Source organism: Rhea pennata, chromosome 3 (assembly GCF_028389875.1).
Source record: "Rhea pennata isolate bPtePen1 chromosome 3, bPtePen1.pri, whole genome shotgun sequence".
Lineage (NCBI taxonomy): Eukaryota > Metazoa > Chordata > Aves > Rheiformes > Rheidae > Rhea > Rhea pennata.
Window position 1 is genome coordinate 52,206,920 of NC_084665.1, and position 23,925 is coordinate 52,230,844.

The window sequence follows — 23,925 nt, forward strand, 5'->3', positions numbered from 1 at the left end:
TCTTGACTCAAAGTTCAAATCAAATTTATTCACCCGCTTAGGACAGGATTCATAGCTTTGACATTATTATTCTTTATCTTCCTTTAATCTACATAAGTACACATTTCCCATTTTATCAGAAACAAAGCTCTGTGCCACAGAAGATCTACCTCATTCACTGCCTTTCAGGGAAAGGATCAAATTTGCCTCATTACTAAGAATAAGCTTACACAGGAAAAGTCGTACAAGAGCATGCAAGTAGTGGCCTCCTTCGCTCTATAGTACTACATCCACAATCCAGACCGTTACAAGAGCAGTAAGCATGCAAAGGTCTTCAGATTATACTCACGTTAGATCTTGCCACACTGGTGGCAATCTCAGAATTGGTAAGGGATGTTTCAATTTTTGGAGATTAACAGGTTATTAAACTATGCTACCTGCATCAGGATTTTACCATATGTTAGCTAACATCTGAGGCCAAGACTGTAAAACATTCACTTTGGCTTCCTTTGAAAAAGGCTGTGCTCTTTGAAGAAACATGCATTTAATAGTGATTTGCTCTCTAACTAGCTCTGAACTAAGGTGCATTCTTCTTCCCAAGACCACCTCCTTGTCCATCTTTAGCAATTATTGAACAATAGAAAGTTTGGAAACCATAGTTCAAAGGTTACAGCTAACAAGATGTACTACGTTACACTACTACTACTACTTTGTATATTCCTAATGCACCTAATACAATGAGACTCCAAAATTAAGTGATCCTAATATCTTTATTGTATTGTAATACATTTCCCATAATATTCCTGTTTATTTAACCTTTTATTGCAATAACTTCAAATAAAAAATATCCCTTTAAAACACTACCCTTCAAGGCAGAGACTGAAATACCGTTCATTATACAAACATTCTTGTATACAAAAGACAAAAGGGTTTCATTTTCATAATTTAAGAGACTATGAAAGCAAACCAGAAGCCAGGTGGAGTCAATTGCTTGTTAAATGACCGACCTATGGATAGAGGAAGTGGGATCTTCTTAGCTTCAGATAGAGGAAGTACCACCTGTTTCAGAAAGGCCACCCTCGACTAACTGAAAAATCAACATAATTTGTTCTAAAAAGATCCCAGTAGTCAAAACCATTGCTCTGCTTTGTTTCTTTTTTGCATACGGGATTTACATATATATATAAAATCCAGAGAAAGCATCTTTACTTATTGATGAGTTGCCCAAGTGACACATTGAGAAATGTGCTGTAATTCTTTTTTTTCCTTGAGCTTCACCTCCCAAGCTACCCAGCTTGCTCCTCATAGTAGTCGTTGTTTGTCACTAAAGATAAAACACCAAAAATACAACACCACAAATTCAAGGCAAATATAAGCTACATTGTTTTATAATAATATTTCTTTCTGCTTTATTTATTCCTTTAAAGACTTAAAAGAAAGATGTATAATTTGGGGAGTTACTGGCTTATCGTGGTTGATAATTTTTAAGGAGAAATCAGCTCAACAGGTACTGGTACTGTCAATAGTCTATTTTTGACTGTCTGAGATCTTGATAGGGATACTGAGAAAGCACTAGATAATACCTTATCATACTGTTGTTGGTAGACCTGAACAGCAAACTGAAAGACAATCATTTCAGACAGTGCATTTTACACTCTTTGATATTAATCTCTCTCCTTACTTAGGCAGACAATGGCTAAGTTTGGTGCATTTTCTCAGAGAAGTACAGTAACTGTAGTAATAGCTTTCAGGAGAAATCTAGTGAAGTTTAGCCACCAGCTATAAACACACCAAAAACATGTATGCAGAAAGCACTGGTATAAGCAACAAAGTCTGTGGATAGAAAATTTCTAGTCATTAATTTCCACATCTACCTTTAATTTGTAGAACAACAAATACAATACCTACCGTGAATATAATCAAAGGTAGATATTACTGAGTAAATTCTCTTGGTGCAAGAGGAAGATGGTCATAACTCTATTTGCTGAGGATCAGAATGGAGTAAGGAGTGGGTTTGTACAGTGCATATATTCTCAACAGCCCAAGAAAATGCAGTTAGTGAGGATGTGCCAACACTTCAGCTAGGCCTTACTGCAGTGTGCAGGTATACTTGAGTTTGCATCCAGAATAATAGTGAAGATATCGAGGGCTGCTTTACTTCCTCAAGTGGCATACATCCAGATATGGCTCCGCATTTTTACTGCTATGAACTAGCAAGATATGCTCAGATATCGCTATGCAGCACACTGTATAGATTCATCATGAAAAAACTTTAAATGCTAATTACACCAAATTTTTCTTTCCTTCCTAGAACAATGCAGAAAAGGAAGCGTACTGAGACACTGCTATTTAGCCTTCTTTCTCCTATTTTCCCAGCTTCCTACAGACATCTCATTCAACCTTATTTGTTGTGTTGTTACTTGTGAAGTACACAAATTTTCATTTAAAGAATGATTTTTTAAAAGTAAAAAAAAATCCCTTTTCTATAATGAATTCCCTCAAACTATAAACAGATGTTATAACATACATATTAAATCAAAAGAAATGTTAAAACACAGTAATCTATTTCCTCTCTGAGGTGCGTTTCTTTACTAGATTCATATTAGCTAAGGTGGCAAATTATTATCTTCATTTTCAATAGTAAACAGAAAAAAATAGTGTTTGCTCTACTATAGTTTTTTCCTCATTTGCTCTAACAGTAGTAATAGTGATTCTTATAGAACTACATCATCATCATAATTACTTGGTCATCTCCAAGAAGCTTACAAAATACAATAATTTTATGGTATGTAATGCATTATTCAGTTCATTTCTAATGATAGGCAACATAGCATATACAATAAGCAAATACTAAGTAAAAAAATCCCGATAATCAAATAACTATGAAAACTTAAATTTCTTCAACAAATAAAATCTTTTACAACAGTGCTACAAGCATTAATGAAAGTTGAAGTGAGAAAAATTTACATTCTTTATTCTGTTGCTTAGATACAGAATAAAATTTAACTTTTCAGAAAATAAAACTATAGCTGCAGCATTGAGAGCTGTCAGTTGGCTTTTGAGGATAAAGTACATGCACTTTTTCCAGTTATTTTATTGCACATCATGTACAGTCATAATTGGTGTTTTATTTACATGTGTTTTGGCAACGTCCATGTTTTTTCCCCCTCAGAATACATTATTTTGCACATACAAAACCTTAAATGTTTCACACAAACCGCCATAATACAAGTCAAAGGAGGTGTGCGTGTGTGTGCGTGTGTGTGCTTCTTCTATTAATTCTTCTAAGAGTTTCAGATCTCAGTTAAACTTTGCTGTGGGAGTCAGATTCCTCCCAGTTAATCTGTTGTCAAAGGTGGACATCAGAGCTGCTGGCATCAAGATGTTATTGCTGCAAGTAACCACCTGCTGTGCCTAACACCCACCTCCTGTACAGAACCTTACCACCTGCAATTAGTGAGTAGGCACATAGAAAGAGCACTGCACTTTTGTTAACCAGTTTGATTCAACATTGATTACCATGTGTCAATGTTATGGTACATACGCTATTTGAATAGTATTTCATTAATAGTGTTTTAGAAAAATATGTCAAATGTATTAAAAACAAAACAGAAATTCCAGTAATGATAATTATGTACTTAAACACTAGGAATGTGTTCCTTGGATTTCATTTTGTACCATGTACTATTTATGACGTTGTTTTGTTATCCAGAAACAAAGGAAAGTTTCAAATACTTGCATCTTTCCCTCAAGTTAAAATAATTACTTAGTGGATAGCAACACACTTCAGTGTTTCCCTGCATTTTCAATGCAGAAAACCTTTTAGTGGTTCCTATCAATTAAAAGAGTACCATCTAGGAATAAACTATTAACCATACACAGATTTTTACATTCTTTTAAAATATCTGTTTAAATAGATTATTAATACAGTATAGTACATACCGAACATATGTTCATTAAAAATATTTGAAAGCTGTCCCTGAAAACTCTTTATGAGATATAATCCATGAGCAGAAATACTGCTAGGAAACCAAATTCATTGTATTTTGGTACAATCATTCATATTTAAGAACTGAATAGCATTGCTCAGATTTTATTTGAAAGACACTGTGGTGTTTTTATTTATATTTTGACCTATTGAAAAAAAAATAGGTTTACCTAAGGTAATTCCACTTTACTGGCTGAAACACCAACTGCATAATTGATTTGGATGTATGATCTTTCAAATGTTAAAACAATTAAACTCCACAATAAAGAACAACCTATCTTCAATGATGTAGCAATGTTGAAGCTACTCTCAAATTAAGTTCTAAAAATAAGCTGTTTCTTTCCTATAAGCAAAGTAGTCAAATACTCAAGATAACTGCTTAGGTAAACAGAAATGTGTTTAATAATCAACAGTGATCAGTATAAAATTTTGATTAGAGTTTTCGTTTTTTTGATTTCCTTTAGCTTTAAAGTACTTCAAAATTTAGGGCAACTTTCACTACTTCAGATGATGAAGAATGAGATGAAAATGCACTGCAGACAAAGTATGACAGTAGTTCATGTTTAATAAAAATGTAAAAAATAAGAATATTACAAAAAAATGTAGTTCTGGGAATAGAGGTATTTTTCAATATAAAAACACTAATAGTTTCTGTCCTGTCCAGAAAGTCTCACTTAAACTAGAGAGTACCTCAAAGAGTTTAAACTCATGCCTCTTCAAAAAATATTTTAAGTATATAAATTGTTAGCTCTAAAATCATGATTGTGCCTTAACCTAATGAAAAGATCCTGATGTTATCCATTGTAACTGATGTAGTTTTTTCATCACCTACCTACCACTGACTTCTAGAATAGTAACGTTAAATTAAAAAAAATATTTCTTTACAAGTGAAGCTATTCTAAATGGATATTTCAACAGTACTTATACATTTTTGTAAAATAAATATTCACATGCTATTAAAAAAAACTAACAAATATTTTCATCAGTGCTAACCTATTTTTTCCTCCATCAAATGAAGATGCATTTTACTGTAATTAATATCAATGTCATGAGAACATTTTAAAATTTAAATTTTGTATCACAAATTATTTCAAAGTACAAGCTTTGCATAAATTAAAGAAGGGCTTTGAACAGATGCAAAGATTCCTCATCTGAATTTTTAATACCTGGGGGGAAAAAAATCAGGGTTTCAAAAGTTAACCGTTGATATTTGAAAAAGTGATGTATGTCATGGATCATCCTAGGCATTAGCTGTAACTATTGTCTATTTAAGATCACAAATCTAGGAGGACAACCTAGGCTACGTAAAGAAGCCTCAGAAAAGAGAATCTTTAAGAAACAGAAATGTTTCCATAAAAATAATTTGTATAGATGTATATTTAAAACATACCTAATTTATTCCAGCATTTTCACCATTTCAATTCCCTGCATTCACGTTGCTACAGTTATCTACAGGGATAAAGATCATACAAAGGCAGCCCTGGAATTTGAAATAGCTATTGCTTGGTAATCTAGTGAAAGGTGTATTTTTGTACCTTCTACAGTCATTAGAAATAATCCAGTCTGACCTTTGGCTTACAGAAACTGTACTCCCCTGAGCTAAGCAATACTGATAGAATATAGCAGAGGTACAAAAAAATTACATAAAAATAGCATGGCATGAATGAAATAAGGCATTCAGCATAGAAACTCCCCTCCCCCAATTTTGTATTTCAAATATACTGTAATTATATCTATAAGTATTTCGTGCTTAGCAATGTCACACGATGCAACAGTGAATCAGGTGCCAAAAACAACAAATCACTGCAACCTCTGAATGGTTCAACAAAGAATCAAACTGGTTTTTTCTGTACATCATCACATGATTTACCAATACACTGGCATCTTTGCTCTTTTGCTGTGAGCTGACAGTAATTATTTTAGAGAAAGAAAAAGAAAGTGTGGAATTAGTAATGCAGATGCTGAAAGGCAAGTGGCAAGACTCTACAAGAAGAATGCCTCAAAAAAATGCTATTTTGTTCCCATTTCTACTGGCACCTATTCCCCAAGGTAAAAGGCCAGAATGACCAAAGCCATCTTAATAGTAGTGTGCAGAATGTCAGCCGACAAACAACATAAAAACAAGTCACGTTGTGTTATCTGTGGTCACGTTCTTCAGGGTTAGTCCAGTAACTCAAGACTACATTCTTCCGTCTTTGTTTGTTTGTTTTAATTAAACATGTAATGGTTAATAAACAGACATAGTCCAGAGTTAGTAGGTTGGTATTATAACATTTATTAAAATAATGCTATGGGTTAATAGAAACAGCAAAGAACCAAAGAATTAAAATGCAAGCTATGTAAAAACCCAACTAAAACCCAAATATGTCTAATGTATTCATCCAGTAGCTAACTAAAAGCCCAAGAAAGACAACACTCCCAATATAATAAAGTACTGCAAAACAATTGGCAATTTTTCAGTTATCAAAATTGTGGGTTTTGCATTTTTGTATCCTTTTTTCTCAATCAGGAAAAAAATTCTTTTGAATGTTATATAACATACATATAAAACAAGATAGAAAAATACATTATAAACTTGTAACAATGGCTGTAAATACATTATCTTACATGTTTCTCATAGGCAATAGGTTGGTTATGGTACATACATAGCATGAAACTACTAAGATAATAAAGAATAGACAAATACATGTCATCTGTACGGTTACATACAAGCGACACTCCCATCTACCCACTCTAAAAAAAAAAATTACATAATACTGTCAGAAAGAAGTCTTAAAACTACTTATTTTAATAAAGAAAAAGTCATTAAAGAATGATAATACTGAGAACCAAGGCATTCAGAGATTTCAAAAGTCATGCTTTTTTTTTTTCTTAAGTTGATCCAAAATTTTGTCAACTAAGTTTTCAGAAGTTTGTTCAGAGCAAACATTACTTTCACATGTCACACATCTATTTCATACACTTCCCTCCCCCCCATAAAAGACCTTTGATAAACATCTAAAATGTCCAGGTTTTATCATAGCTGAGATGAAACTGGATCAAATACTGGTATTGTTTTAGCAAATCTCTCTTCAAATGTTTGAGTGTCGCAAGTTTATTAAACAAACCAACCAAAAAAATTCAAAATGGCACAGCATATATTGTAAGTAAAATCAACACAACTGTATGTGTAACAGGAAGACAAAGCAAGTGGCACAATAAACAAAAAGCTAGCTGAATATGAAAGGATGAATGTCTATTGCATAGTAAATAAACTGATAATTATTTCCAGGTGAGACAAGATGTTAGATGAGATCACCATGCAGGTGCTTAAAATGTAAGCCCTCTTAGCTTACTATTGACCTTTCATTTGGAAGCTGTGAAGATCTGCAGGAGGAGAATAAGTTGACAAGAAGGGGAATAAAATTATCACCTGATATTTGCCAAGTTTAGTAGAGCCCCACACAAACTAATACTTAATGTTTCTAGAACTAAACACTGTGCGTTCAACAGCTTCAACTCTTGCAACTACCCAGCTGTATGAAGATCATGTGGAAACAAAGGTTAAAAACTCAGTATAGCTGGACTTCAGTCAACTGATGTGCCTCTTTTGCTTATATAATTATGAAGAAAAAGCCAGCAGGCAGATCTAACATTAATCAAACAGGAGCTGAAAAACAAATAACCTGCATACTATTTGAGGCTTCAGGAGCTGCTTATGTAAACTGGGGGCATGCTCAGGCTGTAACTGAAAACCAGTTAAGTACGTTCAATTTCATTATCCACAGAACATAATTTTTATGGGTGACTCTGAAGCCTACTATACTTGATGTATATCTGTTCCAACTTGATGTATATCTACTTGAACCAAAGTCAAGAAAATTCCCCTCCACCCCTGAACAATAATGAAAATACTTCCATCTCTACAAACATTTCCCAGCTAATACTCTATTTTAGAATATGAGACAGTCTGTATCACGGAACCCTTTGGTTTATGTTGCACAAGGACTGTATTAGCTATGACGTAAAAGTAGAGTTGTTGAAATAACAATGGGCTGGTTTTGACAAAAATTATAAAATGTTTTATGTAATGAGATTTTGGCAAAGTCACGTCACACTAATATGGCAAAAATCAGGTAATTAATATGGTCAACTCATCATTTGTCTTTCCTCACAGCTTCTTTTCACATACTGGGCGACTGAGTGGCATGCAGTAACTTGTCTGAGGGAGAAGCTGATTATACAAGACATTTGACTAAATGACCATGAAGAAAATAAGGCACTTCCTTTTCTTTAGACTTATTCCAATACTTAAAAAATAAAAAAGAAAGACTAAAAGGCTCTTTTGGTCTTTTGTTTCTTGACAACCACCAGAAAAAATCATTTAATGAAATAAAGGGTTTCTTTGTTCTTTTTTTCTTTTTTTTTATAACACTTGAAAGTATAAAATGCTACATTTCCAAAAATATATTTTTTTCTGCACCAGCACCCTTGTATAGTAAAAGTATCTACTTTTTTGTTCATTTTGTTTCAATGCACTACACTTTATCTACAATTTCATTACATGTATACAGCAAATAGGCAAGCATGGCTTTTACATCCTTAATGAAATTTTTCTATACAGGGAGGTTTAAAAAAAATATTTGAACAGTTTGCCCAGTAATGTGACACATAATGCATGTACCTTGTTCTCATGTAATCTTCCGAGGAGATTAAAGTATGGTTAAAATAATTTAAACTCAGATTTTGCTTTAATAGTGTTGCTGTTTTGTTCTCTGCATTAACATAGTTCTGAAAAGTCATTGCGATCTATATTTCATGACACGCTCTCTTTTAAAAGATCCAATTTGGCAGGCGATAGAAAAAAGGCTGCAACTTCTGCCCTTTGAGGGCACCGGTAGTGACTAAACAGCGTATCAAATTTTGAATACTTTTTGGAATCCCTTCACCAATGACATCCCTGACCAAAGGTTCATGCATGATGCATCATCACACAGTACATTCAGAGAGAGCTCGGACTTCTTTTTGAGAAGAAAAATATTCCTAGAAGTCTCTCACAGTAACTGCCTCTGTCATCGGGTAGCTAAGGGACAGCTGTCTCCGTCTCTGGCGAGGCCTTCTTACCGTTCGCTTCGGGTGGGACACTGGAGGATGGTCAGTGCTGAGGGATGAATTGGACCTTATTGCTTTACTACTATTCAGTGCAGGTTCTAGAACCACTTTCACCCAAACAGGAGGGGGGAAAAAAAAAGCGGAGTTGGAGGACAACAATTTCTCTGTCTTTTTTTGTTAGATGGTAAGACGAACGGACAAGTGCCCCCGCTCGCTGCACTGAAGACAGGCAAGCAAAGGCGATTACCAGTTAACTGATCAGCAGGCAGGCATGGTCAGGTCATCATTGGGTGAAGAGTTCAGAGGTCAGAAGGTCATAGGTTAGTTGCCGGTGGCGGCTGGGTGGTTAGAAACAAAAAAAAAAACAAAACAAAAAAAAGAAAGAAAAGATAGAGAAGAGATTAGTTCCAGCTAGTGACGGCTTAATGACAACATGAAAACTAATCACAACTAATAAAAAACGAGCATGTTTAATTCTGACATACTGATCGACACCATCTACAGAATGCAATAAAATCATGACAGCCCTCTATCATGATTTGAACACGTGAAGGAGAAGCCCACTCCCACAAAACCGGTTAACAGGAGAAATAGAGATAAAATACAACTAACGACTAATGGTTAGTAGCAGTCGATGAAGGAAATTGGAAAACGAAAACGATGAACAGTTTTGGAACTCGGTAAAAAGAATTTGGGAACAACAGTCAGTGCACGGTATCAGTATCTGACTGCTATTAAGCATTAGTACTTTCCCAGGTGCAAGCATTAAAGCAACTATTAATGATGGATGTGATTATTAATAACTGGTTGTTAAAAGAAATGAACCTAAGGGATTCTGAACTTGCATGAACAATTTGGTTCAACAAACTATGGGCCAAACAAAGGTTTTTTTGTTCAATAAATTTTTTATTGCCTTTCATTTATTCTATTTACAAACAACATGGAATTTCTTGGCCTCATGATACAAAGCAATACTAAACTGTAGTCTAGCAGTGTAGGCATCATCGTGGGAACCAGGAAAACGCTAAGCCTACTACTCGAGCCAGCATTTTCCTGTTCAAAATACTATTTTACACGTATAGGACACTTATAAAATGCACTTGCATGTAAACACTGTAAAAGTCCTGCCATTTTAAATTCTATACTTAAAAAGCTCTAAGTACATCAAAAAATAGAGAAAATATCTAATTGATACTAATAAGGCATTTTAAAACTACAAACAGCTCTCTTTATTCATTTTCAAAGCTAATACTCTGCAAATACAATAAAATCTGACATTTCATATACATTCCTGCTTTATATTTTTATATTTTAAAAGAAGCCACCTGTAAATACTATTTTCTTTTGCAAAAAACAAAACAAAACAAAAAACAAAACCCAAAAACACAAACAAATTACAGTAAAACATAAAAAAGTTCTCAAGTGGAAAGTTATCATTCCCAATGTTCTTGAGCTGTTCCTTCTTTAATCATTCTCTCACATTCTCCTTCACCAAACTTGGTCCACTTAACAGTAGTATGTTTTTTTTTTTGTTCTTTTTTTTTTTGTTTTTTTTTTAAGACTCATTCAACAGCTTAATTATAGCTAATAAATTCTGAGGTTGATAAAGTTTTTGTACTGTTGCCATTTTGACAAAGGCAGAGGAGATGAAAGTGAGAAAGGTATTCAGTGCAAAGTCAGATTTGTGCCATTTCATAAAATGAAGTCCAGTAGCTGTAATATTCACTCACAGATCGATTTAACAATCTTTCTCATGGGTTGATTTACTTTCACATAATATCAATGGCCTATCATTTAGGATACAGTTTATAAGCACTAAAAAAAAAAAAAATCCTACTGTAGCGTAAATGAGACCACATGTTCCCTGAATTTCTCCAAAATCATGCTAAAGTGGGATTTGTTTAAATTAAAAAAGGTTGTTTCAAAAATAAGCGAAAATAAAAAATAAATATTTAATGTGGCACAATCTCACCACTTTACAGGTATACTAGAAAGACAGACTCTTAAAGCATTTTTGATAATGATTACAATTTTGATTAAATGGTATTAAAATTTATATATAAATTATGTGACAGTTGGTTTTGATAAAACATTCAAGAAAATCCTCAGCATTAATATTTCTTGTGGAGTTTATAATCAAAGCAAGCTACCTTTTAAAAATACCAGTACACCTGTGATACATCCTCTGCCAAGTCTCTGGCCTTCTACAGTACACACAGGTTTGTCAACTGTGCAACACCATTTACAGTTTATTACAAGTAAATCAGTCAGTCTCTCTGTTATATGAATCAAATTCAATTTTGTATTATTTATAAATTGGGGGTTTATTCTTAGTTAAAATGAGCTATATTTGTCAGCCCTTCATCAATTCTAAATGCTTAGTTGTAAGAGTAAAACATTTACACATTTGGGGATTCTTGCTTTAAATGCAGTGCTTATCTCTTAAAAAAACTGCAAAGAATAAAAATCTACATAAAAAAGTAAATGCAGTAGTACTACAAAGTCATCTGAAAGTTGACTTAGAAGTTTTTTTCTTTTTAACTTTAGACCCAATGAATGCATATATATATTTTTGTGACATTTAACTATATAAAAAAATTTTTTTGCACATCGAAAAAAACAGTATTTCGGTTTGCTGACATTGTTTTCCATGGCTATAGTCATAAAATATAATTGACAGAATAACCAAATAGGTGAATATGGTAAATATTGGTAGTATTTTAATTCTACAACAAATTTTTAACACATTAAAAAATCTGTTTTATTGCTGAACAATATTCTCTTTAAAATCTTTCACAAAACTGTTAAATATGTGCAGTGATAATCTAGGCTTCCAAAATTCAAAATAAAATGAAGAACAATCTTAAAATTAACTCTGTGTAAGTTTCTTAATACACTCTGGTATAATTTAGATGATACTTTAAAATAACGCTCATCTGAAGTAGCTAGTATGGTTTTCATGCAAAGAGAGGAATGTATGACTCATTCCATAGGAGAAATCTATATGCATTTTTTCTTTTTTAAAATACAGTGGACTTCTAAGATCACTAGATACGAACACTGTATCACCAGAAAATGGGGATATTTTTAAAGGAGGTGAAATAGTACCAATAATTATTTTCAGTGACTTGTGACAACCCCAGACGAAACAGCTAGGCCCTTCATAAAAAAAATTAGAATATGCATTAAGTAGGTAAATATTACAATGATGAAATGAAACAATATGTAAGTAAAACCCCTGTGCTTCATCATGGTATTCACTAGTCTCAGCCAAATATCTAACTAAACAAATAGGTGTTTTTACCTGCCCCCTGAAGCCTACCACATGTAGATCAAGAAAGATCACTACTAAAAACTGAATTTGGTAACATAAGATCAAACTTTTGAAGACAAGCAAATCCTTAATATCCATAGCTGTTAACAGAAAATAGGTTCTCTCTCTTTTTCCTTCTTCTTCTTCTTCTTTTTTTTTTTTTCTTTTTTTTTTTTTTTAGGGGGAATATATGGGGTACCAGCTTATTCTGATTATGCCCTGCTGCCCATTGAAGAGTTTTCAAGAAACAGGAACAAGCCTATGGGTTGTAATAGCATGAGGCAATATAAAAGAAGAAGCAATTTTCTAGAAAACTTAAGTAGTGTCTGTATATCAGCTTTACATTTTTTTTGTAAAGCATACGATCCTTGCATAAGAAACGAAAAGTGTTATATAAATACTACAAATATCCAGGAGGGCCATTTTTACTGTATTGTGTCTCTTAGTTAATTTATATGAGGTTGGCAGAAGAAGTGTTGTCTACAATAAGAGATGTCAGATATGTCCCCTGAATGTGGTTGTTCAGTATTACAATATCATGGAAACCTGCACAACACTGATTTTGATGAGAGCAGAATAATAATACTTGGCACTTACATAATGCTGTGCATCCTCAAAGCCCTGTACAAACAAGAACCCCCACAACACCCCTGTGAGGTAGGGAAGTATTATTATCCTTATTTTACAGATGGGAAAACATACACAGAGAGATTAAATGACTTGCCAAAACCCACACAGAGTCAGCAGCAGAGCTGGGACAAGAACTCAGGAGTTCCTGTGCTCAGCACCCACTGCTTCCTAGCCAATGTCAATAAACCGAAAATATCACTTTTCTGAATAAGCTTAAATACTTCATTCAGGGGTCCAAAGACATTACATTTGAGGAACAGGAGAAAAATGAAGATTTAGTTTCCATTCAATAGTTAGAGAGAGATGCCCAAATATTGGATGTCATCTCACCAACAGTACTTCAGAAGTTGCTTCTCCTTCAGGTTACACATTTTAGCAGCAAAAGACAAGTATCAAAAAATCCATTTTGGCAAAAAACCAAAACACTCCCCACTCCTGACCTTATTAATTCAAACTCAAACAACTTTTGAAGTATTATCTTCACAGCCCTTACCTTTCTGAATTCAGTTAGGTATCTGAGAACGTGCATCCTCCTCAAAATATACAGTACAGTGGCTCAAAAGTTTATTGGAAAAAAGGAAAATCTAAATCTTCAGATTTCTCCAGACACAGACAGGAGGCATATATTCCTTTACTTCTTTCTCATTAAGAAATCACCCATTCATTTTATTTTGCAACACCAATCTGATATTTCCACACCAATTAAAAGAATAAATTTGGAGGGGAAACAAATTAGTTATTGCAGTACTGAATTCATAGTGTTTCCTGAAGTAGATGGATCTTTAAATAATTTTAAAAAGGGAATGGTTATAATGTTTATATTAAATATATCACAAAGTTTATATATTTCATTTAGCCGGGAAAGCTAAGCTTACAAAATGTTTTATAAAACTGCAAGCATTCCCAAAGCTCTAAATTATTAACTATTTAGATTTTTGAGGAAAAAAATATTGAATGGGTCTAATATGGTATTTGGTTAACCAGCTGTGGTGTTGCAAATCTCATGAACACTCAAAGCATTTCTTACAAACAAGAACTGCAGAACTAAACTAACCTCGGTCTGCGGTCACAATCCTTTGGTAAGGATGGACACGCATATCGTGCCTTCGAACTTTAGTAGCCACCGCACCTAGTTAAATTGCAATTACCAAGACAAAGTTAGAAAACATTCAAAGAAAACATTAACAGCAGGTTTATCAAAATGGATTTAAATGATCATTAACTACAAAAGTTCATTTTCAGAAAAGCGACAAGTTAAGGCACAGTAGTTTCATATCTTAACCTTAAGAAGTTTGTCTGTGCAGATTAATATTGCATTTATTTTAAACATCCTGGCCTTAACCTGTTTAATCCATTCATTTACAATCTCAAAATTACAGTATTTCATGAAATCTATTAGACCCAAGCACATTTAAGCTTTACTAGTCACATATTCACTGAAGTGCCTTTCTTGCAGCAGGACTATTTTAAATAATGCCATTTTTTAATACTGACAATTATTTCCTAACCTTAAGATCACTTCCAGTTCTACCACAAATAAAGTTTTAAAGCAATTCTTCAAGCCTACAGATTGTGATTTTAAATTTTAAGTCAATAAGTATGAACTGCAATGAATTAGGTGATTAGTAAAGCAAACACTATATAAACACTTAGCAGTCAGTATACTACTATACACTCATAAATTACAGCTACTCTGTAATAATAGGGGCTAATCCAAATTAATAGCACTATTTTATTTTATATCTATGTGCAAAAAAGTGCAAGTAAGTCACTGACTGCTAGGCCAAGCTTTTTTCAAGGCTGCTGAAAACTAAGCATTTGTTAAAATTCAGATCTGATGAAGGATCGGTTAAGACCATTCTTGAATTCTTAGCCTTTCGTTGGGAAAGCCATACCTAAAGATAAAAGGAAGGGAATTAAAAGTTAGTCACCAACTAAAATTTGATCTCAACACCAATATCCCCCAAAGTACTAATAGGGACACATTAATCTTATTTTTAATGGAATTAATTTAAGATATTGTAATAGACCACCACAAAGTAGACTGAATTAAGCATATTATTAATGAGAATGAGTACATTACAAATTAAAACTCAATGAAAAACTCATTTAATTCAATTAACTGCATACAACTGCTCACATGATAGAGCAGCTGTATTAGAATAAATGATTCTATGCTACCTAAGTGGTGGCTTTTTTCTTTTTTTTACTGTTTTTAAATAAGACTCTAGTTTGTGCAATTCACTTGTGCTCTTAGCTATGCCCTGAAGTATGTAATGGCCATTTTTAGGAGTAGTTCTTCTTCCTCTCCTTTTATATAAAATTCTGCAAGAGATCAATGAAAGTCCCCTGCATCATACTGCTATTGCTATGCAATGACATATTTCTCTACTTGATATCAACTGAATTCAGTGAAGAGGGGGAGGCAGTTTGTCACTAAACAGCAACTGATACCTGTAACTGCAGCTCATCTCAGGAGGTGCTGTAGGTGCCACAGTGAGGACTCATAAATTGGGCAGGTGAAGAAGCTCGAGAGCACATGCAAGTGTTTGTAGGAGATTAATAAATGATGACGTTACCATACTGTCACTGAATTTTGGCTATGGGATAATGGACAACAGCTTTAAATTGCTCAAAGACAGCCCTACTATATACTTTTGCCCTGCTACATTTTTATTAGCAACTCTCACTAATCCTGAAAGGGAGAAGTCTGAAGTACATTTTCCTTTTTACTGTATTAATGTAACATGGAAACATACACACATACAAATAACACAAATGACAACAATTCGTTGCTGAAGCAAAACACTGGATTTTTACATTTCTTTCAACAAAATATTGACTCTGAATCTCATTGTCCAATGTTCATCAGAGACGTTTAGAATTTGTGTAAATCAATAACTGCCACTAAACAAACTAAGAACAAAGTCCTATAAAATCAACAGTATTAAGCAGGACCAAGGTCATATGTGATTCAGAGCAAACTAAAAAGGAAAAATTATTTATGTTCTGTAGAGATTCAGGATGTGAGAAACTCTATTGGAACAACTTGTTCCAGATTGACCAGCTAACTAAATTGTACCAGATGCTGTAATATTCTCACCTTGCTGTATCAAGTCAATGGTCTGAACTATTAGGAATGATGGACATTTCAATCCACTGTATATAAAAGAAGCCATCAGTAAAGTTGCTGACTGTATAATCCTTTGGTCAGAACTTACTTTCTATATATTTATTCACTGAAATTATTTTCTGCTTACACACTGACTTACAGCTTTGTGACACCAGGGAGATTTATCCATTATAAAGCAACAACAAAAAAAATGGGGGGGGGGGAAACATTTCAATTCTCTTCAATTTTTCTACCAGAAAGATTTAGCAAAATCAAAAGTTATCTCTTTAAAGACTGCTGGAAATTAATTTATGTTTAAGAAAGCACAAACAAATGTGGTATTTATGAGAGTAAAAATTATGTGTAAGAGATCAATTTATATTTGTTTCTCTTTTTGTCTATGTATCCGCCAACTAGTGCCACACAAATGTTCTTTTTAGTAATCTTATTATATGCACATATTTAACAATGCAAACATATTAACAATGTTTAAAAGTTACACCATTACACCATTTGAGCAATCTTCCTAGGTAATTTTACGATATAGCTGAGGAAGAATCGGTGTCTCAAAGGCTTTTTTTGAGCCCTAGGATATCTATCTTTCAAATAGCATAAAAACAGATACGATATACCTGCAGTCATCTGCATATGAAAATCTTACCTAATACACCACTAGGTTCAATAGGATACTCAAGGATTGATGTAGCTGGTGCCAGCGTGTAGGGGTATTCGTATGGTGTGTAAATTAAACCAGCTTCGGGTCCTGGTGGAACTATTGCAGCGGTCGGATGAGGAGTTCCGTTTGGCATGACAGCGGTTTGTATTTGTCTGATCAAAGGCATTATGGTAGGGCCAGCTGGCGTAGGGGTACGCAGGGCAGCTGGTGGGAGAACAGGCGCAGGCCCAGTAATAATCCTTGGAGCCTGGGCTGTTGCTGCAAGAGAAAAGGCAAGGGCTGCTACAGTAAGCAAAGAAATTCAGAAGAAAGTGTAGAGATAGCAGTACAAAATGTGGAAAGAATGGGAAAAAAGGGGAAAAGTAGGAAAGAAGAAAAATAAAAGGAAATCATTAGTACATGCGCTGATCACACAGTGCCAAAGCACACCATTCAAATGCAAACAGCTTTCCATTTTCCAGTGTGATTAAGTATGAACATGCAAAATAAAAAAGCCATTGTAAAACAGTGAGGTAGATTTCTCAAACAGGTTACATAGCACAAAAGCTCCATTTAGACCACATTTTTTCACTTCTGCTATCAAGACTGCATGAGACTGAGATGCATGCAGGAGATACAAGGAAAATACTGTCATAATCAAATACAGAGTATAAAATGTAGTATAACTACAGAGTCCACAGATACTCAGTTATGTAGAGCTACCATGAGATCTACAGTTTTTATATATCTTAAAATTATATTCAAATGCATAGACAAATTCAATCAGTGGATTCCAGATCAGTGAAGTTCTAGATAACCTGGGAACAGAATGCTTCTCCTCTCCCACTATGGGATGAATAAAATAGACTCAAAAACGATCTCCATACCAAATACCTCAAAAGAAAACATTTCCTTGCATATCAGAAATTCACTCTGGCTTTCCTTATGTTAAAGGTAATAGGTGCTTTAATTTTCTTCTGTTCTTTCTTTTTTTGCATGGTAGTAGCACATTTTAATCCAAGTCCTATTTGAAGTCTGTTGGCACACAGCACGAACAACTTTTTTAAAACTAACATAGATCAGCTGGTAATAGTCCATGTCAGAGGGTAAAAATTTACAAGTTTCTGTGGATTAATACTGTTCTAAACTGATTTAACAGGTGGTCAGAAAACAGGATTAGTGGGGAAGACTTTCAGATTTTGACTTTTTTTTTTTTTTTAAGTTCAGGTCTAACACAGAATTTAAAAAATGATTTTTTTTTCCTTCCTTTTTAAAAGCAAATAGTTTCTATCATTCACTTCTTCAGGCTTTCAGTTAAGTCAAAACACAAAAATGAAAAAGTCATCTTTATCAAAAAGTGAGTATTAGTGTGGAAAACTCTGCTCAGAAAAATGAAAAAAAATCCCATCACCCCTATTTATACTCAAATGCAACAGACCAATCGAAACAGATCAGACAAATTGCTCAAATTAATATAAAAGTTTCTATGCAATAGTTGGCATCCATTTAAGTTAATTTGAAAGCTATTTTAATTGTAAATTTGCATTAAACTGGGGACTAAAATAGGTTTAAAACTGATATGGTTTTAAACACTATGGTTTTGATTAGGGGTGAAATATAAAACCAACCACTGTAGTGATAAAAGCCCTTGCTTATTTCTCTTTTCAAATCAGAATAATTACACTGATGTAAGCACTCTCAGACTGACAAACTGCATTCCAACCTCTAAACTTAGCCAACACTAAAACGGTGACTATATAGAGAAACAACTTTGCAAATATCAGTAGGCCCTTAGTGAAAAGACTAATTTAACTGTGCTTATATTTGACAACTGTATCATAGCTAGAGTAAAAATTTACTTTGGTACATTATCTGCAACTACATTTTCAGGAACAAAATTCAGATTTAAAAATCAAAGAAAAAAATTATCACACATAGTAGGTCTATATGCTCATTAGTTGTTGTACATAATAAATTTCCAAATTTAAAATTGTGCATACTAGTGTTTGCAAAAGCATTCACACAATAAACTAATAGAAGAAATTGTAAAAATGGCTCATTACATCACTGATCTCTGTGAACTCATGTGTGAAATCAGTTGATGAATCATTGGAAAAACATAATATTGGGGTGACACATGCAAGCAAGATGAAAGGAAGGAATATAATACAGAAAAATGGATTCACAGCATCTTGAACCTCTGTAACATTCTCAAATTAATCTCTAAAAAATAAAATTGAAAAGGAGTCCATAGATTTATATATTTAAGAAAAAAAATATTGTGAAATAGAAAAATTTGGCTTAAGGGTTGAATTTTGATTAAACTGTGTGTTTGTAAATATTTCAACCCATACATACTGTTTGAAAAAACAGAAGGGGAGGAGAAATAGTTAAAACACATCTCCAGGAGATCCTCTACAATTGTAAACAACTGTTCTGCTGTTTTTTTTTTTTTTTTTTTTTACTGCCTTCCTATCTTTAACAAAGTTACTACCACATATTTGCCAAAAAGTAGCTTTGGGAAACAAAACCTGCAAATACTACTGTTACACTGACCCTCAAGATTATGATATGCTTACGTGATTTGATGTTGGCATCTCTGTAAGTGCCATTCAGAATTGCAAGCTCCATCAGTTGCATCTTTTTAAGGCTGTCTTCTCCTTCTGCCTGCACATGAAAAGATGGGAAGAAAGTTAAAACTTACTGTTTCACTGGTGCATAAGATCCAAGGGACCTAGAATAAGTGTCTTCAAGTTTTAATGACAGAAAAGACTGCTTATCATTAGTCACAAAAGCAGTAGAAACTTTATCAGAAGTTTTAGTAAAATAAATAATACATAATTCTAAGAGTTTTTTTAAGAATTGCTGTTATTAGCAGATTAAAAGAAGAATAAACACCATGAATTCCATATAATTACAATTTATTTTAACATGATTTATGTAGTGGATACTGACTGCTTCAGAAAAAAATTGTTTAAGTAGCTTTCCACACATGACATTAAAAATTGCTTTAAGGCAAAATTCATAATTGGGATGATTAGGATACATGATTAGGATACAACTATTATTTATACAATATACATTATTAATAATTTTTGATTCAATATAAATGATTTCCGTAAAGCCATCTACTTTCAGTATCCTGTAGCTTGCATAAATATTATGTAACATTCAGTGAAAAAACTCTCCCCCCATAAACCTCACTTTTTCAGTTACTAACCAAAAATAGTTTTATATTGCACAACTTTGCAGCATTAAGACTAGACATTTTCTGATCTGCCTATCCAAAAATACTGCCACTTGTTTAGTCTACATTCTGTGAACAAGATGACAAGACAGTGACATAAGAGATTCAATAAAGATGTACATATCATCCCATCCAAGGTCATCAGTGTCTACTTTAATGCTAAGTTACCATCTTGTGTTCTCAGATTCTATGCCATTACTGAAACTCTCACTTAGATGGAAGAGGGAGAAGTTTAAGTGTCAGCTTCTTTGCACTTTTTTTTCCTTTCCTAATTAAAAATTTAAGAAATCCAGCTTATCTTGTCTGTTATTAAAATATTTTCCAGATATTTTGAGTAGGATTTTCCAAGGTAACGAGTGAACCTGGGTAACATGATAGCATGAAAATCTTAGAAAGTTTGATATCAGGAAGGGTTGTTTACCTATCTTAAACTACAACTCCTGCAGATGGTTTGAGTTAGGACTTCCAAGAGCACTAATAATTATGAAAAACAGAATTAAAAGCCACAAAGAATAGCAATCACTATCAATAACCAAATAAATACATAATTTGTTTCCGTTACAACATAGCAACAGTGAAACATCTCTCTCAAATTACTTCAGTTGATAGGAATATTTACGTTTAGTTGTTCCAAAATTTTAGGGAAATATTTTTCAGGCTAGTTTAAGGCAAAAAACTGTTACACAAGCTTTATTCCCAAAATCTGGAGAAGTAATTTACTAAATTACAAAACAAAAAGACACAAAGAAGTTCTAATCCAGAAAAATTGCATCTAAGGAAATATAGTGTGAGGTATGCTCAAGTGCCTCCCCCTCAATTGATGGAATCTATCAACACCTTCCTCTTAAAAAAATAAATAATAATAAAAAAATATCTACAGCTTGGAAATCAACACCGTAAGATGGGTCAAGGCTGAATTACTTTCAGATGTGAGAGATGAAAATCCTAAATGCAATACCAGGAAATTATATAATAAAGATTACACATCATAATAATTTAGGCTATTCTTAAGCGTGACATAACGGACTGATTCCACACAATGAATCTAGCATAAATATTTAAAAAGTAAATACATATTTAATTACCATTTTAACTACAAATTAATTATACAGTTAAGTACTGTACTATCCACAGACCTCAAACTCTATAGTCTTTCAAATCAGACTCTCCAGAATACAAAATGTACTGATTATAGTATGCTTAATATGGCAGACTAGACTTACAATCTACATGCAAAAGTTGCTTTGTTTTAGAAATGCCTATTCCATTGCATCACTGCTGGTAAATTATCTAGACTATGGAGTGAATCATGATAAAATTAAAAAAAAAAAAATCTCAACTCTATTTTTCTATGCAGAGTTCAAAAATCCTTGTCACTCTGGATATTAACTTCATTTTTCTAATTTATCTCAGTAATTTTTTAATGCATGGATTTCTCTTCCCTTCTTCCCTTTATAATGCTTATACTTTTGCTATTAACTTTTTGTCCCCCTCCCTCTCCCCTCTCTTTTTTAAATGAAACAATGAAACAAAAAACCCACAGTGTCAGCTGCATCTCCCATAAAGCTCCATTAATGTTACTAAACTTGTTCGGTATCTCCCAAAAGAGTTCAGATGACTGATCTGACAGCCATTAATGAGTCTCAGTAAATGCTGAATCTTACATTCCATTTGCTAGGATAATTTTAGTAACTCTGTAATCCCAGATTTTGGACCACAGTGAATAATTTGCAAATGGAACTATTTATAGGACAAATTTAAGACAGAAAAGATTTTTCCCTTCTGACACCCCCCCAAAGAAAGAGTTACATAAACTTAAAAGCAACGGAAGGCAAAGTAATTGTCCTTACTCTGGATCTTTAACATTTCCCTATAGGTCACTAAGCTTCCTATGAGAAAAAGTGAGGCAATTATCTAGATTGCACAAAGTACATTTACAAAAATAACAGTGGACTGCAACGTCCAAAGCAGACCAAGTCCTTAAGTGTTATTCTGGTGATTTACTTCTCTGAAGTACTGCTCAGCAGCTGATAAACTTTTATTCTTTTTTAAAAAAACTCGCCAAAACGTATTTTTAAACACTTCCTTAGAGACAGTATCAGTGACACGTCCCAGATGTAAGACGTGGACTTGCATTACCAGACACATCAGCCCCGTCTTTCCCATTTTTGGCGTGCTGTTTTTCCGAGCGCATACATGCTGGGAGGGGTGGGAGGCCGGGGCACTAGAGAGGCTTCCAAGCAGATCGCAAGGGCATGAGCCCGACTCCTCCCAGAAGGTGGCACTGTTTGTTGCACTATATTAGCACCTCAAGACATGGGTGCTCCTCACCGCTTGCACTGCTAGGGCTGCCCAGAATCCCGCCCGGCCGCGGCTCCCTGCGCTCGCGGGAGCTACTTGCCACCTCTTGCTAAGCTGTTAGTCACAGAAGCAGTCAGGACCCTTTTGCACACTCTATCAGGTATCCCGTGCTTGTATCAAGTTCTCTACTTGAGCATCGTTTACCAAGAGCCAAAACCTCATGTCGCAGGAGAGAGAAACGGGCCTGTGCTTTTGTCTGACCCAGCCTCTCCTCTCTTCGTAACTGACAGATGATCAAATGAGGCACACGGATGCAATCTATCTTAGCTTCAGGCATTTCCGCAGGCACTCTGCTTGAGCAAAGAGAGGTTGCGTGGGGATATAAAGGCAATCTCTAAAGGAACAGTACGTTACCTGTACGGTATCTACAACAAAGCTCAATCATTTGTACCAAGAGAAAGCTACTTTAAGCAAACATTGGTAAGGTCACTTAGAGACAGATTTGCATTGCTTAGTTGAAACTTAAGCGATTGACTCAAACCTATCATCCTCTTAATTCTTCAGTGCTTTCCCTTGTATTTCTTATGCACAATGTAACACGCAGATCAAGGAAAAAACTTTAAATAGTTATCTTTAAACAGGAGCACTTGCAGCTGCTCGCTGAATACAGACACAGAAGAGCTGTAAGGGGAACTGCTACCAAAGCAGACTCTGTACCAGCAGCAGCGGTCACCGTGTGTGAGGCCACGGTCACGACCCCTCGCAGCAGCTCAGCTAGGCTTATGCTAGCAATAGAGACCTGAAGGAGACCGAATGCCAGCGACCACTAATATTTTAAGTGCTTGTTTTCTAAATCATTATTATAACAGGATTAACAGCCAAAAAGTTTAAAATGCTAGTAATAATTGGTAGCTCCACCAAGTCTCTCGATGTTGTTAGTATATCTGTATATATTATATTTACTTAGTATTAGAACTGATGGAGAATCTTTTGTTGTCATTATTTAGTTGTAATTATCCTATTTCTGCAAGAATCAGACGTCATGATGTTTTAAATCTTCCCTTTTTGCAGAAGCATCAGAGAGTGTCCAACTTTGCTATCTCCTCCTGGAAACACAGAAGACTAGTATAAACTCATGGTGGTGGTGATGGCAGGGGGAAAAACACTGTCTCTGCATCTGAAAGAAGGTTTAAGGCATCCAAGGGAGTTTAAAAAGAGACTTAGGGAATACTTCCCAAAAATAAAAGAATTTAAAATAAAATGTTCAATGCTGACTGTACTGACACTCAAATAAAACCACAATTCTGCCTCCTATATTGGGTAATATTAGCTGTTTCCAAGAAAGTTGAAGCTATTAAAAGTTATGCAATAAAACACCATTAGCAACAGCTGGTTTCATGTTAGCAAACAGAGTAAAGCACCCCATTTCATCTTTTTCCCCCTCCCCCAATGACTCCTGTTCAATATCATTGTGCAAACTTTTCCTGAATCCTGCTAAACTTCAGATAGCCTCAGGTTCTCAGAGGTATACTTACACTTAACTAATACTTCTGAAATCATTATATATCATTCACCAAATGCCTCAGATTCTTGGCTGTAGCATTAATTA

The 23,925-nt window shown here is 34.2% G+C and overlaps 1 protein-coding gene across 8 annotated transcripts in view; it reads right to left on the reverse strand.

Annotated features, from left to right (window-relative positions):
• Positions 1 to 730: 730 nt before the first annotated feature.
• The window catches only part of QKI (QKI, KH domain containing RNA binding), a 165,752-nt gene continuing 142,557 nt past the window's right edge, over positions 731 to 23,925 (reverse strand). For 2 of the 8 annotated variants that reach the window (XM_062572307.1, XM_062572304.1), the window contains 4 exons: positions 19,348 to 19,435; positions 16,775 to 17,047; positions 14,056 to 14,130; positions 731 to 9,396 (listed from right to left, as the gene is read on the reverse strand). In XM_062572307.1, the coding sequence (XP_062428291.1) occupies positions 9,380 to 9,396; positions 14,056 to 14,130; positions 16,775 to 17,047; positions 19,348 to 19,435 (453 nt within the window). In that variant the 3' untranslated portion in view covers positions 731 to 9,379. Of the gene's footprint in view, positions 9,397 to 14,055; positions 14,131 to 14,775; positions 14,897 to 16,774; positions 17,072 to 19,347; positions 19,436 to 23,925 lie in introns of those variants that run through there. The other 6 variants (XM_062572305.1, XM_062572302.1, XM_062572308.1 and 3 more) reach the window with 4 other exon arrangements.